This window comes from Pelophylax lessonae, assembly GCF_965119305.1.
Source record: "Pelophylax lessonae genome assembly, chromosome: 11".
Taxonomy (NCBI): Eukaryota; Metazoa; Chordata; class Amphibia; order Anura; family Ranidae; genus Pelophylax; species Pelophylax lessonae.
In genome coordinates, this window is record NC_138778.1 from 222,856,427 (window position 1) to 222,872,285 (window position 15,859).

Sequence of the window (15,859 nt, forward strand, 5' to 3'; positions counted from 1 at the left end):
AGAGTGAGAACGATAACACCAAATACAACACACCTGCTCCCAATTCACACCTGAGACCTTGTAGCACTAACGAGTCACATGACACCGAGGAGGGAAAATGGCTAATTGGGCCCAATTTTGAAAATTTTTCATTAGGGTGTTCTTACTTTTGTTGCCAGCGGTTTAGACATTAATAGCTGTGTGTTGAGTAATTTTGAGGGGACAGCAAATTTACACTGTTATACAATCTGTACACTCACTACTTTACATTGTAGCAAAGTGTCATTTCTTCAGTGTTGTCACATGAAAAGATAGAATAAAATATTTACAAAAATGTGAGGGGTGTACTAACTTTTGTGAGATACTGTATGTGTGTGTGTATATATATATATATATATATATATATATATATATATATATATATATATATATATCTATCAGAGGTGGGGGACTTGAGTCACATGACTTGACTCAAGTCAGACTTAATTCACCAGTTTGAGGACTTGAGACTTGCTTGACTAAAATTAATAAAAGACTCGACTATACTTTGACTTGGTATTCATGACTTCAGACTTGACTTTGACTTGAGACATATGACTCGAAATTACTTTACTTTTTTAAGTTATTAAATATTTGCATTTTCTCAAGATGTGTTAAAGCAAAATGAATGTGCCTGTTATATTTCTGACACCACAGTCACTTAAAACACTTCAGGTGTGTTCTGATTTTTAGGACACTGGCTGTTTAACAATGGAAATACTTAGCATGTTTTTAGTGACTGTGGTGTTGAAACATGACCGGACGAAGGATTTTGAGCTGTTTGGACATTCAAAGTGTTTCTTTAATATGCCAAGAAAAAAGCACTAAGTTTTGTTAATGTTGAAAATAAAATAAAACCTTTCCTGACCACTGACTTTTAACTGATTTAAAGGTGAAAATTGGGGTACATCAGTATTTTGACTTGATTTGTGACTTGACCAAAATAAATGACTCGACTTCTAGCAGGGACTCGACTTGACTTGCTTACTTTTCGCCACAGTAACTTGGGACTTGCTTGAGACTTGAAGGTTAAGACTTGAGACTTGCTTGGGACTTGCACATGTGTGACTTACTCCCATGTCTGATATATATATAATTATGTGTGTGAAATATATATAATATGTAAAGATATATATACTTGCAGGCCACTTTATTAGGTACCCCTTGCTAGTAGCGGGTTTGGACCCCCTTTTACCTTCATTCTTGGTGGCAGAGATACAACAAGGTGTTGGAAACGTTCCTCAGAGATTTTGCTCCATAGTAACATGATAGCACCACGCAGTTGCTGCAGATTTGATGCCAATTTCCCGTTCCACCACATCCCAGAGGTGCTCTATTGGATAAGATGTGGTGAGTGTGGAGGACATTGGAGTACAGTGACCTCATTGTCATGGTGAAGAAAGCAGTGGTGAGATGATTGGAGCTTTGTGACATGGTGCATTATCCTGCTGGAAGGAGCCATCAGAAGATGGGGACACTGTAGTCATAAAGGGATGGACATGGTCAGCAACAATACTCAGGAAGGCCGTGGTGTTTATACAATGCTCAGTTGGTACTAAGGGGTCCAAAGTGTGCCAAGAAAATATCCCCCCCACCATTACACCACCAGCCTAAACCATTACCCCCCCCACCCACACACCATTACACCACCACCACCAGCCTGAATCATTATCCCCCCCCTCCCCCACACCATTACACCACCACCACCAGCCTAAACCATTACCCCCCCACCCACACACCATTACACCTTCACCACCAGCCTGAATCATTATCCCCCCCTCCCCCACACCATTACACCACCACCACCAGCCTAAACCATTACCCCCCCCCACCCACACACCATTACACCACCACCACCAGCCTGAATCATTATCCCCCCTCCCCCACACCATTACACCACCACCACCAGCCTAAACCATTACCCCCCCACCCACACACCATTACACCACCACCACCAGCCTGAATCATTATCCCCCCTCCCCCACACCATTACACCACCACCACCAGCCTAAACCATTACCCCCCCACCCACACACCATTACACCTTCACCACCAGCCTGAATCATTATCCCCCCCTCCCCCACACCATTACACCACCACCACCAGCCTAAACCATTACCCCCCCCACCCACACACCATTACACCACCACCACCAGCCTGAATCATTATCCCCCCTCCCCCACACCATTACACCACCACCACCAGCCTGAACCATTACCCCCCCCCCCCCACCCACACACCATTACACCACCACCACCACCACCAGCCTGAATCACTATCCCCCCTCCCCCACACCATTACACCACCACCACCAGCCTAAACCATTACCCCCCCCCCACCCACACACCATTACACCACCACCACCAGCCTGAATCATTATCCCCCCCTCCCCCACACCATTACACCACCACCAGCCTGAACCATTGATACAAGGCAGGATGGATCCAATGCGCCAAATTCTGACCCCACCATCTGAATGTCGCAGCTGAAATCCAGACTCATCAGAGCAGAAAGAATACTCAGTTCCACTCTATATTACAAAATGTGGTATATCCCAAAAATAGGACATGGAAATATCAATCCCAAACGGGATTGGCATTCGAGGAGAGGGACATTGGGATACGAAAGAAATATAATGGGAAATGTAGATGCAAAAATATATAAAAATAATCTTTTTATTATATCTGAGTAAAGAATCAATACGATCTCATCAGAGCAGACAACATTTTTCCAATCCGCTATTGTCCAAATTTTGGTGAGCCTGTGTGAATTGTAGCCTCAGTTTCCTGTTCTTTGCCTGACAGGAGTAGCACCCGGTGTGATCTTCTGCTGCTGTAGCCCATCTGCCTCAAGGTTTGATGTGTTGTGTTTTCAGAGATGGTATTCTACATACGTTTTCACCAGTCTGCCTGTTCTCCTCTGACATCAACAAGGCATTTTCCTTCACACAACTGAGGCTCACTGGATATAGTTACATAGTGGTTGAGGTTGAATAAAGACAATAGTCTATCCAGTTCAACCTGTGATATTTTCTCTTTTTCTCACCAATCTCTGTAAACCCGAGAGATGGTTGTGCGTGAAAATCACAGAAATACTCAGACCAGTCCATCTGCCACCAACAACCATGCCACATTCAGTCACCTAAATCCCCTTTCTTCCCCATTCTAATGCTCAGCTTGAACTTCAACAAGTCGTCTTCTCCATGTCTAGATGCCTAAATGTAGAAAGATGATCCGCACACCGGTAGTTGCTCTTAAAAAAATCTTCATCTTTATTCAGGAACCACAGAACACAACTGCTGATAAGATCAGTTGACGCGTTTCAGCCTATAAGTCCTTAGTCATAACTCCTAAATGCATTGAGTTGCTGCCATGTGATTGGTTGAATAGCAAGCCATTGAACAAGTGTACCTAATAAAGTGGCCGCTGAGTGTAAATTAGAAATGTTTCTAATATTCCTATCAGCCAGTCTGATTTTCATGTCATGTTCAAAGTCGCCTAAATCCCCTTTCTTCCCCATTCTAATACTCAGCTTGAACTTCAACAAGTCGTCTTCTCCATGTCTAGATGCCTAAATGTAGAAAGATGATCCGCACACCGGTAGTTGCTCTTAAAAAAAATCTTCATCTTTATTCAGGAACCACAGAACACAACTGCTGATAAGATCAGTTGACAGGTTTCAGCCTATAAGGCCTTAGTCATAACTCCTAAAGGCATTGAGTTGCTGCTATGTGATTGGTTGAATAGCAAGGCATTGAACAATTGTACCTAATTAAGTGGCCATTGAGTGTAAATTAGAAATGTTTCGAATATTCCTATCAGCCAGTCTGATTTTCATGTCCTGTTTAAAGTCGCCTAAATCCCCTTTCTTCCCCATTCTAATGCTCAGCTTGAACTTCAACAAGTCGTCTTCCCCATGTCTAGATGCCTAAATGTAGAAAGATGATCCGCACACCGGTAGTTGCTCTTAAAAAAAATCTTCATCTTTATTCAGGAACCACAGAACATAACTTCTGATAAGATCCGTTGACGAGTTTCAGCCTATAAGGCCTTAGTCATAACTCCTAAAGGCATTGAGTTGCTGCCATGTGATTGGTTGAATAGCAAGCCATTGAACAAGTGTACCTAATAAAGTGGCCGTTGAGTGTAAAGTAGAAATGTTTCTAATATTCCTTTCAGCCAGTCCGATTTTTCCTTTCATTAGGCAAGAACACGAAGTGAATTCTGCTTGGTCATTGTGGGTTGCCTCCTTTTACACCTCCTGACCTTGCAGAAACCTCCCCCTTTAATGTCGTATTGTGTGTCTCTTCCGATTTCGGATGTTAACAGTTGCTGGTGTGCTGTGTCTTGCAGGAACGCTGACCCAGAATGAGATGGTCTTCAAGCGACTTCACCTGGGGACAGTAGCGTATGGGATGGACACCATGGATGAAGTACAGAGCCATATATTCAGTGTATACACACAGGTAAATACAGAGCCATATATTCAGTGTTTACACACAGGTATACGCAATAAAGTGTCCTTTCAGCTAATGGAACCGGGTTCTGCATGCATACTAGCACATTATGAAAGACTTACCTGGAAACAAAGCCCTCCAGCGCACCACTGTCACCGCTGCAGAGGCTTCCATCTTCACCCCATCTTCCTTCTGGACTCATGGGCTGCGGCTGCTTTAACCGGTTAACAAACACCTGCCGCAGTTATACTGTGGCAGGCAGCCACTCCTGCGTGAACCAACGTAGGTATACGTCGGTCGCACGCCAGCTCCCACTCGGCAGCGGGGACTCCGATGCACGGGGTAGGCGGCTCCGATTGCCGCCTGACACCCGCGATCGCTCCCCGCTGAGAGAGAAGGACGGGCAGCTGTTGTAAACACAGCTGATCGTTCTTCTCCTTGGAATGATCACAGAGCTCCTATGATCCTTCTATATAGGATCACAGGTCTCTGATTATTTCAAAAGCCACGCCCCCCCTCACAGTTAGAATCACTCCCCTAGGCTCACATTTAACCCCTTGATCACCCACAGTGTTAACCCCTTCCCTGCCAGTGTCATTATTACAGTAACAGAGCATATTTTTAGCACTGATTACTGTAGTAATGTCACTGGTCCCCCCAAAAGTGTCAAAAATGTCAGTTAGGGGTCCGATCTTTCCAACGCAATGTCGCAGTCCCGCTAAGAATCGCTGATCGCTGCCATTACTAGTAAAAAAAAAAATGACCTAAATCTTTCCCGTAGTTAGTAGACGCAATAACTTCTCTCTGGAATGATCACAGAGCGCCTGTGATCCTTTTATATAGGAACACAGGTCTCTATGCTCATTTCACAAGTCCCTCCTCACAGTTAGAAAACACTCCCCTAGGCTCACATTTAACCCCTTGATCACCCACAGTGTTAACCCCTTCCCTGCCAGTGTCATTAGTACAGTGACAGTGCATATTTTGTAGCACTGATTACTGTAGTAATGTCACTGGTCCCCCCAAAAGTGTCAAAAATGTCAGTTAGGGGTCCGATCTGTCCACCGCAATGTTGCAGTCCCGCTAGAAATCGCAGATCACTGCCATTAATAGCAAAAAAAAAACAATAAAAATGACTAAAATCTTTCCCCTAGTTTGTAGACGTGATAACTTTTGTGCAAACCAATCAAAATACGCTTAGTGCAATTTTTTATTTTTTTATTTTTATTCATTTATTTTTTTTTTTACCAAAAATATGTAGCAGAATACAAATTGGCCAAAAATGTTAAAAAAATTTTTAAATTTTTTTGGGGGGGAATGTTTTATATAGCAGAATGTGAAAAATATTGTTTTTTTTTTCAGAATTGTTGCTAATTTTTTGTTTATAGCGCAAAAAATAAAAATTGCAGAGGTGATCAAATACCACCAAAAGAAATCTCTGTTTGTGGGAAAAAAAGGACATCAATTTTATTTTGGTACAGCGTCGCACGACCGCACAATTGTCCGTTAAAGTAACACAGTGCCGAATCATAAAAAATGGCCTGGCCATTAAGGGTGCAACTCCTTCCAGTCCAGAAGTGGTTAATGGCTGAGCTGCAATGATGCCAACTTCTGATGGCCGTGGCAGACAGCACAGAAGTAGCAGAACGGGTATGCCATTCTTTCAGAGCGCATGCCCCGGTGACGTCACCAGCTAGAGCAGCCTTTCTCAACCTTTTCAACACAGAGGGACCCTTGAAATAAATTTCTGGTCTCGGGGAACCCCTGCTAAAAATTAAAATTCTACAACTCATGACACATTAGTGTGACAGTCAGTGGGAAGAATGTTCCTTACTCTTCTCATCATTGGGAAGAATTATCCCCTTACAGATAGCTAAAAGGAACAATGCTGTTATTGGGAACTTATCTGAGAGGCAGAAATTGTCCATTTCTCAAGGAACCCCCAGCAACCTCAGGAGGAACCCTGGTTGAGAAACCCTGGGCTAGAATATCTCCTAGGCGGCGCACATTTAGGAGATATTCCTTTGCCTACAGGTAAGCTTTATTATAAGCTTACCTGTAGGTAAAAAAAAAAAAAAACGTTTATTACCATTTTAACCACTTTAGCCCCAGAAAATTTACCCCCCTTCACAGCCAGGCCATTTTTTGCGATACGGCACTGTATTATTTTGACTGACAATTGCGCGGTCTGGTGACGTGTACCCAAATATAATTTGTCCTTTCCTTTTTCCTACAAACAGCGCTCAACAAAGAAAAAAGGCAGACAATTTTGAAGAAAAAAAAAACAATATTTTTTTACTTTCTGCTATAAAACATATCCAATAAAAAAGAGGAAAAAATCTAATTTATTCTGCTGGTAAAAAAAAATCCCAATAAGCGTATGTTGATTGGTTTGCGCAAAAGTTATAGCGTCTACAAACTATGGGATAGATTTATTTTTTAATTTTTTTTTTACGAGTAATAGTTACATAGTTACATAGTTACATAGTAGTTGAGGTTGAAGAACAGTTCAACCTGTGTAGGTGTGTGTGGCTGTAATCATCTCACATACCCCTGAATGTTCTGATCCTTGAGATGTAAGTCTAAGAGTCTTTTGAAAGCCACCATACTACCCGCAGAAACCACCTCTTGTGGTAGAGAATTCCACAATCTTGTAGCCCTAACAGTAAAGAACCCCCCACGTTGCCTGAGGTTAAAACGCTTCTCCTCTAATCGCATTGTATGCCCTCGAGTCCTCATGCAATCCCTTCGAATGAACAGCTTTTTTTCTAAGCTGGGATCCCCATTAAGATATTTATAAATTGCTATCATGTCCCCCCTCAGACGTCTCTTCTCCAGGGAGAATAGACGTGACATGACAGCGATCAGCGATTTTTAGCAGGACTGCGACATTACAGCGGACAAATCTGACACCCAAGTGACCCTTTTTGGGCCCACCAATACAGTGATCAGTGCTAAAAAAAAAAATACACTGTCACTGTAAAAATGACACTGGCAGGGAATGGGTTAACATTAGGGGCGATCAGAGGGTTAAATGTGCTCCCTTTGGGTCCTTTTCACACGGGGGGCTTTCCACCCGGTGGACTCCGTTTTGCTCAGCGGATCGATCGATCCGCTGATCCGCACTGAGCAGGTGGATGACAGGTCTGTCTCTGCTTTCATGGCAGAGACAGACCTGTCAGATCCCCGCTCCCCTCTATGGGAGATCGGACGATAACGGACCATTTGTCCATTTTCATCTGATCTGATCTGGTCCTCCAGACGGATGAAAAATAGAGTTTCCATCTGTCTGGATTTCACGGACAGGATCGTAATCGGATAGCAGCGGGTGTCAGCAGAGATGTCACCACTGACATCCGCTGCCCCATAGGGGTGCATGGAGCATCCGATCCGGTCTGCCTGAAAAGCTGACAGGCGGATCGGATCGCCCGTGTGAAAGGGGCCTTAGAGTACTTGCTGTGGGGGAGGAGCTCTGACTGGGGGAAGACAGAGATCCATGTTCCTGCTTAGCAGAAACACAAGATCTCCGTCTTCCTCTCTGACAGAACAGCGATCTGCCTTGTTTACATAGGCAGACCGAGGTCAGACAAGGGTGCCCGGGAAATAGGCAGACCGAGGTCAGACAGGGGTGCCCGGGAACATCGCTGATTGGCAGGTCGCCAGAGGCGCTCATGTGCACCCCAGACCCAGAACAAAGAATGACGTACAGATATGCACTGAAGCGCCGCCCTGCTGCAGTATATGTACGTGGTGCGGTCAGGAAGCGGTTATTGTGTGTAAACCGACAGCGCTATAGAAGTACCTAAAATAATGGAGCCGGGACTTGCACCTACAAGGCTGTACCTCCGACACACCAGCAGGGCTCCGGACCTCCCAGTTCTGTTTTTACAATTTAATTAAGCGTCTGATTTTGGCTGCATATAGCAATAAGTGTATCACTTGACTGTAGTTCTGATTCATTGCCTCAATTATTATTTCCATTCTGAGACCTTTTGACCTGGAAGTGAAACTTTTTTTCTGCATGTGACACCAGAGGTCAACAGAGCAGGAAATGCCACCCCGGTGTCCGCTGGGTGACCAGCCTAATTAAGTAATTGTCTAATTACTCCTGGAGTTTGCAGGCAGAAAAAAAAAAAAAAAACTAAAAATAGCTGCACAATATTTCATGGAAATGCGCAGTGTAGGGGCATCTGGTTTGTGTTTCCATTAATCATATCCATAAAGGGCAATCCATTCCCGGCCGCAGGCTCTCCTACTCTTTGTTCCTAAAATGTGTTTCTAATGGAAGGTAGAACCTGACAAGTTTATGGCGTGGATCTGATAAAGCTTCTGTTACTTAGAAGATTCACTTATTACACATGTATCATGTATACAGATAGCAATGATGGAATGTCCAGTCACTTAGGGAATATTTTTATTTATAGAGCGCCAACAAAAGGTCATAAAATACAGAATCTATGGAGGTGACGCACACACACTAACTGCACCTATTTGTTTGTTATTAAATCCATGCAGCCCTCACAGGACCTGCCGGCCCAGAAAGGTGGGACCACCAAAGTGCGGAAGACGATGAGCAGCCGCGTGTACGAGGCCGTGAAAGCCATTGCGCTCTGTCATAATGTCACGCCCTCTTACGAGTCCAATGGGGTGACAGACCAGGCCGAGGCTGAGCGCCAGTTTGAGGATTCCTGCAGGGTGTACCAGGCTTCCAGTCCTGATGAGGTATTTCCGTTTATGTTGCACACAGATGATTCCTTTTACTCATTTGTGGAGATGTGCTTGGGCGTGTTCGAGTTTGTACCTGGCCGATCCCGCCAGGAAGTCGGCACTGCACTCCGCTAATCACAGACAGTGAGACATTTCCCGATCTGTGCAGCTGCGGACCAGGATATTATTATTATTATTATTATTATTATGGATTTCTATAGCGCCAGCAATTTACGCAGCGCTTTACAATGTTAGAGGGAGACAGTACATATACAATACAATACAATACAAGAGGATTTAGAGGGCCCTGCTCAGAAGAGCTTACAATCTAATGGGGTGGGGCAGGTGTTACAAGAGGTAAGAGTAGGGAATGAGCTGATGGAAGATTAGTTGGCGGTGTGATAGGCTTCCCTGAAGAGATGAGTTTTCAGGGATCGCCTGAAAGCAGCTAGAGTAGGAGATAGTCGTACAGGTTGAGGTAGAGAGTTCCAGAGGATTGGAGAGGCCCTGGAGAAATCCTGGAGACGAGCATGGGAGGAGGAGACAAGGGAGCTTGAGAGTAGGAGGTCTTGAGAGGAGCGGAGAGGACGGTTTGGGTGATATTTGGAGACAAGATTGGTGATGTAGCTCGGGGCAGAGTTGTGAATGGCTTTGTAGGTTGTGGTTAGTATTTTGAATTTAATTTGTTGGGCAATCGGGAGCCAGTGTAGGGATTGGCAGAGATGGGAGGCAGACGCTGAGCGGTTGGTAAGGTGGATAAGCCTGGCAGCAGCGTTCGTGATAGACTGAAGAGGGGATAGCCTATGAAGTGGTAGGCCTATTAGAAGGGAGTTGCAATAGTCGAGGCGAGAAATAACAAGGGAGTGAATGAGTAGCTTGGTGGTTTCAGTTGTTAAAAAGGGGCGGTTATGTCTCACTGCCTATGATTAGCGGAGTGCAGTGTCAGCTTCCTGGCGGGATCGGGCATGTACGAACTCGAGCACACCTGAGCTCATCCCTGCTTAATTGAAAATATCTACATTAACCAATTTTTTTTTTTTTTTCTGGTCCATTGAGGCACACAAGAGTTCTTAGACTGTTGGGTTTTACTGCCGCCAACAGGAAAAATTAAAGCTAAACTCCAGGAATTCCACCACTGTGTGTAAAATGTGCAGGCATACTAGGAGTCATGTCCAGCGAGGTGCATGCCATCTTTTTGTAACCACTTAAGCCCCGGAAGATTTTACCCCCTTCCTGACCAGGGGGTTTTTTGCGATTTTTTTTTTTTTTTTTACTGCGTGACTTTAACGGACAATTGCGCGGTCGTGCGACGCTGTACCTAAACAAATTTGACGTCCTTTTTTTCCAACAAACAGAGCTTTCTTTTGGTGGTATTTGATCACCTGTGTGATTTTTACTTTTTGCGCTATAAACAAAAAAAGAGCGTAAATTTTGCAAAAATAACAATATTTTTCACATTTTTTTATATGAAATTCCCCCCCCAAAAAATGTAAAAATCTAAATTTTTTAACATTTTTGGCCAATTTGTTTTCTGCTTCATATGTTTGGTAAAAAAAAAAGACACTTTTGGGGTTACCAGTGACATTACTGCAGTAATCAGTGCTATACATATGCACTGTTACTGCAAAATGACACTGGCAGTGAAGGAGTTAACTTTATTGGGGAGGGAGGGGTTAAGTGTGTCCCTAGGGGCGTGCTTTCTACTGTGATTGGCTGTGGCTTGAGGTGTAGGAACAGTGATCAACGGTCCTACATAGTAGAACCGTCTGATCACTGTTTCTACACAGGGGAGAATGACAGGCGGCTTGTTTACATCAGCCACCTGACTTTCTCCCTCTGTACCGACGATCGGCGAGTGACCGGCGGACATTGGGTCCGCCGGTCACACGCACTAACTTCCCTGTGAATGAGCCGTGGCGGGCGCGCGCCTCCGCGGGCGCGCGCTCGCCCGCTATTGGCTCACAAGGAAGTGACAGGCGAGTGACGTACCGGTACGTCACTCTGCCTGGCTGGGGCTGACCGCCGCAGTATATAGTCGTGCGGCGGTCAGCTACCGGTTAATTAACATCTACCAGTTTTATGAAGTCGCTAAGCTCCTGGGGCTCTGAGAGGATTGCCACTGCCTTGCCATTTGGACGAGAAGGCCTGACTCACAGTCTCCACTCTAATTCATCCCAATCGGGTTGAGGTCAAGAATCTGTGCAGGCCAGTCCTGTTCCTCCACCCCAAAATCGGTCATCCATGTCTTTATGGACCTTGCTTTGTGCACTGATCCAAATCATTTTGATGGAGGGGGGGATTATGGTGTGGGGTTGTTTTTCAGGAGTTGGGCTTGGCCCCTTTGTTCCAGTGAAGGGAACTCATAAGGCCTCAGCATACCAAGACATTTTGGAAAATGTCATGCTCTGAACTATGTGGGAACAGATTGGCCCCTTAGTTCTAGTGAAAGGAACTCTTAGGGTGTCAGAATACCAAGACATTTTGGACAATGTCATACTCCCAACTTTGTGGAAACAGAGTGGCAACCTTTTGTGAGGTCAGGCACTGATGTTGGATGAAAAGACCTGGCTTGCAGTCTCCCCTTGAGTTAATTCCAAAGGTGTTCTTATCGGGTTGAGGTCAGGACAGTCAAGGTCCTCCAACATTTTGGGGATGGCCCCTTCCTGTTCCAATGTGACTGCCACACCAGTACACAAAGCAAGGTCCATAAAGACATGGATTATCGAGTTTGAGGTTGAGGAACTTGGCTGGCCTGCACAGAATTCTGACCTCAACCCGATAGAACACCTTTGGGATAAGTTAGAATGGAGACTGTGAGCCAGGCCTTTTCTTCCACATCAGTGCTTGACCTCACAAATGCACTTCTAGAAGAACGGTCAAACATTCCCATAGACACTCTCCTAAACCTTGTGGACAGCTTTCCCAGAAGAGTTGAAGCTGTTATAGCTGCACAGGGTGGGCCAACTCAATATTGAACCCTACGGACTAAGGCTGGGATGCCATTAAAGTCCATGTGTGTGTAAAGGCAGGCGTCCCAATACTTTTGGTAATATGGGGGATAGATAGATGGATCTCTCTCTGTAAAAAAAATAGTTTTAAAAAGAGATGATGCTCTATAGCCTAACTCAGTGTTTCCCAACCTTTTTTTCAGTCAAGGCACCCTTTAAAATTATGGACAATCTCAAGGCACCCTCCAGAATTTTGGACAGTCTCGAGGCACCCCATTCTAAAATGTGAAAACTATTTTGATAGTTTTACAAAATGTAGCAACATCCACCTGTAGGACATTCAACATTAGAGGTGATTTATTCTTCCAAAGCAAATATACTTTGGAACTGACTATTATTCCAATGACCTCCTCCTTATCAAATGATGATGTCATTGGTCATTAGGTGGTTGGCAGCTAGAAGGTTGGAATGGTGTACAATGAAAACCTGTGGCTTTGTGTAACTAATAGGCAGGCTTCATCCACCCACTGGCTTTTATACAAGTTTGGGGCACTTTTTAGGCATTTTGGCAAGGCACCCTGGTTGAAAAAAGGCTGGTCTACCTCATGGGGGCTCCACCTGTGGCACTCCTAAACCTTGTGGACGGCCTTCCCAGAAGAGTTGAAGCTGGTATAGCTGCAAAAGTTGGGCCAACTCAATATTGAACCCTACGGACTAAGACTGGGATGCCATTATAAGTTCATGTGTATGTAAAGGCAGGCGTCCCAATACTTTTGACAATATAGTGTATGTGTCAATCACTTTACGTACTGGCAGATTTTGCAGCTCGTTTTGCGTTGATGGACCCAAGACAATGAACCACCTGTAAGGTAAATCTAGCAATCCCATTTTCCCTTCCACCCGGGACCAATCTGTTATTTCATCCCGTCCTTGTCTCTTGGAGTTGTCCGCCCAGCCAATCTGTCAGACCTCCATCCGTGTGAAAGCCGCAGTACAGGGTTATTCTTTAGTAATCTAATATTAACATAACCAGGAAGGAGAGGTTCGGAATTCAATAAAACCTAAATGTTTGTTCAGTCTCTTCATACTTTGGCTTTTCCCAGCAGCTGGCATAAAATTCATTTCCTGTAACACAAGGCAAGATTTCCTAAACTTGTTTCCTCCGCTCGCTCGCTCCCTTTCGGAAGCCTTGCCTCGTGGAGGGATAGATTTCAGACCCCCGGGCAGAGCTGTCCGTCGCTACAGTAAATGGATACAATCCGATCGCAGATAAGGAGACTCGTAGGTAAACAGCGACTTGCAAGCTGCTGTGCCCCCCCCCCCCCCGTCATTCACTCCGCAATAGTCAGGCCTCTACAGAGATCATGCCAAGGCATTTATACCATACATTTCCTTCAGCTTCCAGGCCATGAATTTTCGTTTCATGTCACACTCCCTAGTATTCTATCCAGAAGATTTTTTTTTCTCTTTAACCACTTTTATTCTGGGCGAATTCTGATTTTCTCTAAAAAAAAAAAAACAGCATTTTTTCCCCCCAGAAAATGACTTAGAACCCCTAAACAATGTATATATTTTTTAAATCCGAGACCCTGGAGAATAAAACGGTTGTTGCAGTTCGTAAGATATTTGCACAGCGCTTTATTCATCCCTGGCTCACACTTATGCAATGCGGGAAACGCAGCGAATCCTGTGTGTTTCCCGCACCACATTGCAAACGCACGGCATCCATGCAATCTGCTGCGGGTGTCAATGTTAGAATAACGACACCCTGAAATAGATTTCAAAGTGCAGTGCGATTGCCAGAATTGGGGTTCAGACCTATGCAATGCAATCCAGGTGCTGGGGAAAAAAAAAAAGGGTCCTGCACCATTTTGGTGCAGATGCAATGCAATTTGAGCCATAGAAAATGTATGGCTCAAATCGCACCGCACCGACTTTGCATGTGATGTGCACAGGAATGTGGTGAGATTCCTGTGTGTGATTCACATGCAGTGTCCGGCACCACACAAGTGTGGACCTGGGCTCAAACGCAACATTCCTGGAAAAAATGCAATTTAATGAGTTTCAATGAACACTAACTCCATATAATACCCAGTTTTTGGTAAAATGTTAAAGATGATGCTACACCGAGTAAATAGATACCGAACATGTCACTCTTTTCTTTTTTTAATTATGTACGCCCGTAGAACAGCGGCAAATCGAAATATCTCCATAGGCGATGCTTAAAAAACCTTTACAGGTTACCAGTTTTGAGTTACACTAGAGGTCTGGAGCTAGAATTATTGCTGTCGCTTAGACATTTGCGGCGATACCTCACATATGCAGTGCGATCACCATTTACATATGGGTACAGAACCTACGTGCGCTTTCACATTGGCGCATGAGTAGTGGAGTGAGGCTGTACCGCTCTAATCTTTTTTTTTGATTGAACTTTATTGCTATCACAAGGGATAAACAAAATCCAAGATCAGTTTGATCAGATGCTTGCACAAGCTGGTAGCTAGCTTTTTATACAACAAACTGAAACCACAAGTGACAAAAGAGGGGTGGGAACTCCCATTCCTTCATCTCTTGGAGGACCCATTCCTTCATCTCTTGGAGGACCCATTCCTTCATCTCTTGGAGGACCCGTTCCTTCATCTCTTGGAGGACCCGTTCCTTCATCTCTTGGAGGACCCGTTCCTTCATCTCTTGGAGGACCCGTTCCTTCATCTCTTGAGGGACCCGTTCCTTCATCTCTTGAGGGACCCGTTCCTTCATCTCTTGAGGGACCCGTTCCTTCATCTCTTGAGGGACCCGTTCCTTCATCTCTTGAGGGACCCGTTCCTTCATCTCTTGAGGGACCCGTTCCTTCATCTCTTGAGGGACCCGTTCCTTCATCTCTTGGGGGACCTGTTCCTTCATCTCTTGGAGGACCCGTTCCTTCATCTCTTGAAGGACCCGTTCCTTCATCTCTTGAAGGACCCGTTCCTTCATCTCTTGAAGGACCCGTTCCTTCATCTCTTGAGGGACCCGTTCCTTCATCTCTTGAGGGACCCGTTCCTTCATCTCTTGAAGGACCCGTTCCTTCATCTCTTGAAGGACCCGTTCCTTCATCTCTTGAAGGACCCGTTCCTTCATCTCTTGAAGGACCCGTTCCTTCATCTCTTGAAGGACCCGTTCCTTCATCTCTTGAAGGACCCGTTCCTTCATCTCTTGAAGGACCCGTTCCTTCATCTCTTGAAGGACCCGTTCCTTCATCTCTTGAAGGACCCGTTCCTTCATCTCTTGAAGGACCCGTTCCTTCATCTCTTGAAGGACCCGTTCCTTCATCTCTTGAAGGACCCGTTCCTTCATCTCTTGAAGGACCCGTTCCTTCATCTCTTGAAGGACCCGTTCCTTCATCTCTTGAAGGACCCGTTCCTTCATCTCTTGAAGGACCCGTTCCTTCATCTCTTGAAGGACCCATTCCTCCTGGTGGGTAGGGAGTGTTTAAAGTGATATTACACTTTGTTTTGGCCCTGAGCCAAACCTGAGGACAGGAGGTCTCTGCCAGGGGTTAAGTATGTTTGGCCAAGAGACAGGCGGTCTCTACCAGGGGTCAGGTGTGTTTTGCCAAGAGACAGGAGGTCTCTGGCAGGGGTCAGGTATGTTCGGCCAAGAGACAGGAGGTCTCTACCAGGACTCAGGTGTGTTTGGCCAAGAGACAGGTCTCTACCAGGGGGTCAGGTTTGTTTGGCCAAGAGACAGG

At 45.0% G+C, this 15,859-nt stretch overlaps 1 protein-coding gene across 1 annotated transcript in view; it reads left to right on the forward strand.

The window, feature by feature from the left end:
- The window catches only part of ATP9A (ATPase phospholipid transporting 9A (putative)), a 224,871-nt gene that overhangs the window by 103,647 nt on the left and 105,365 nt on the right, over positions 1 to 15,859 (forward strand). The window contains exons 13-14 of the mRNA XM_082272178.1: positions 4,371 to 4,483; positions 8,990 to 9,196. Of these exons, the coding sequence (XP_082128304.1) occupies positions 4,371 to 4,483; positions 8,990 to 9,196 (320 nt within the window). The remainder of the gene's footprint in view (positions 1 to 4,370; positions 4,484 to 8,989; positions 9,197 to 15,859) is intronic.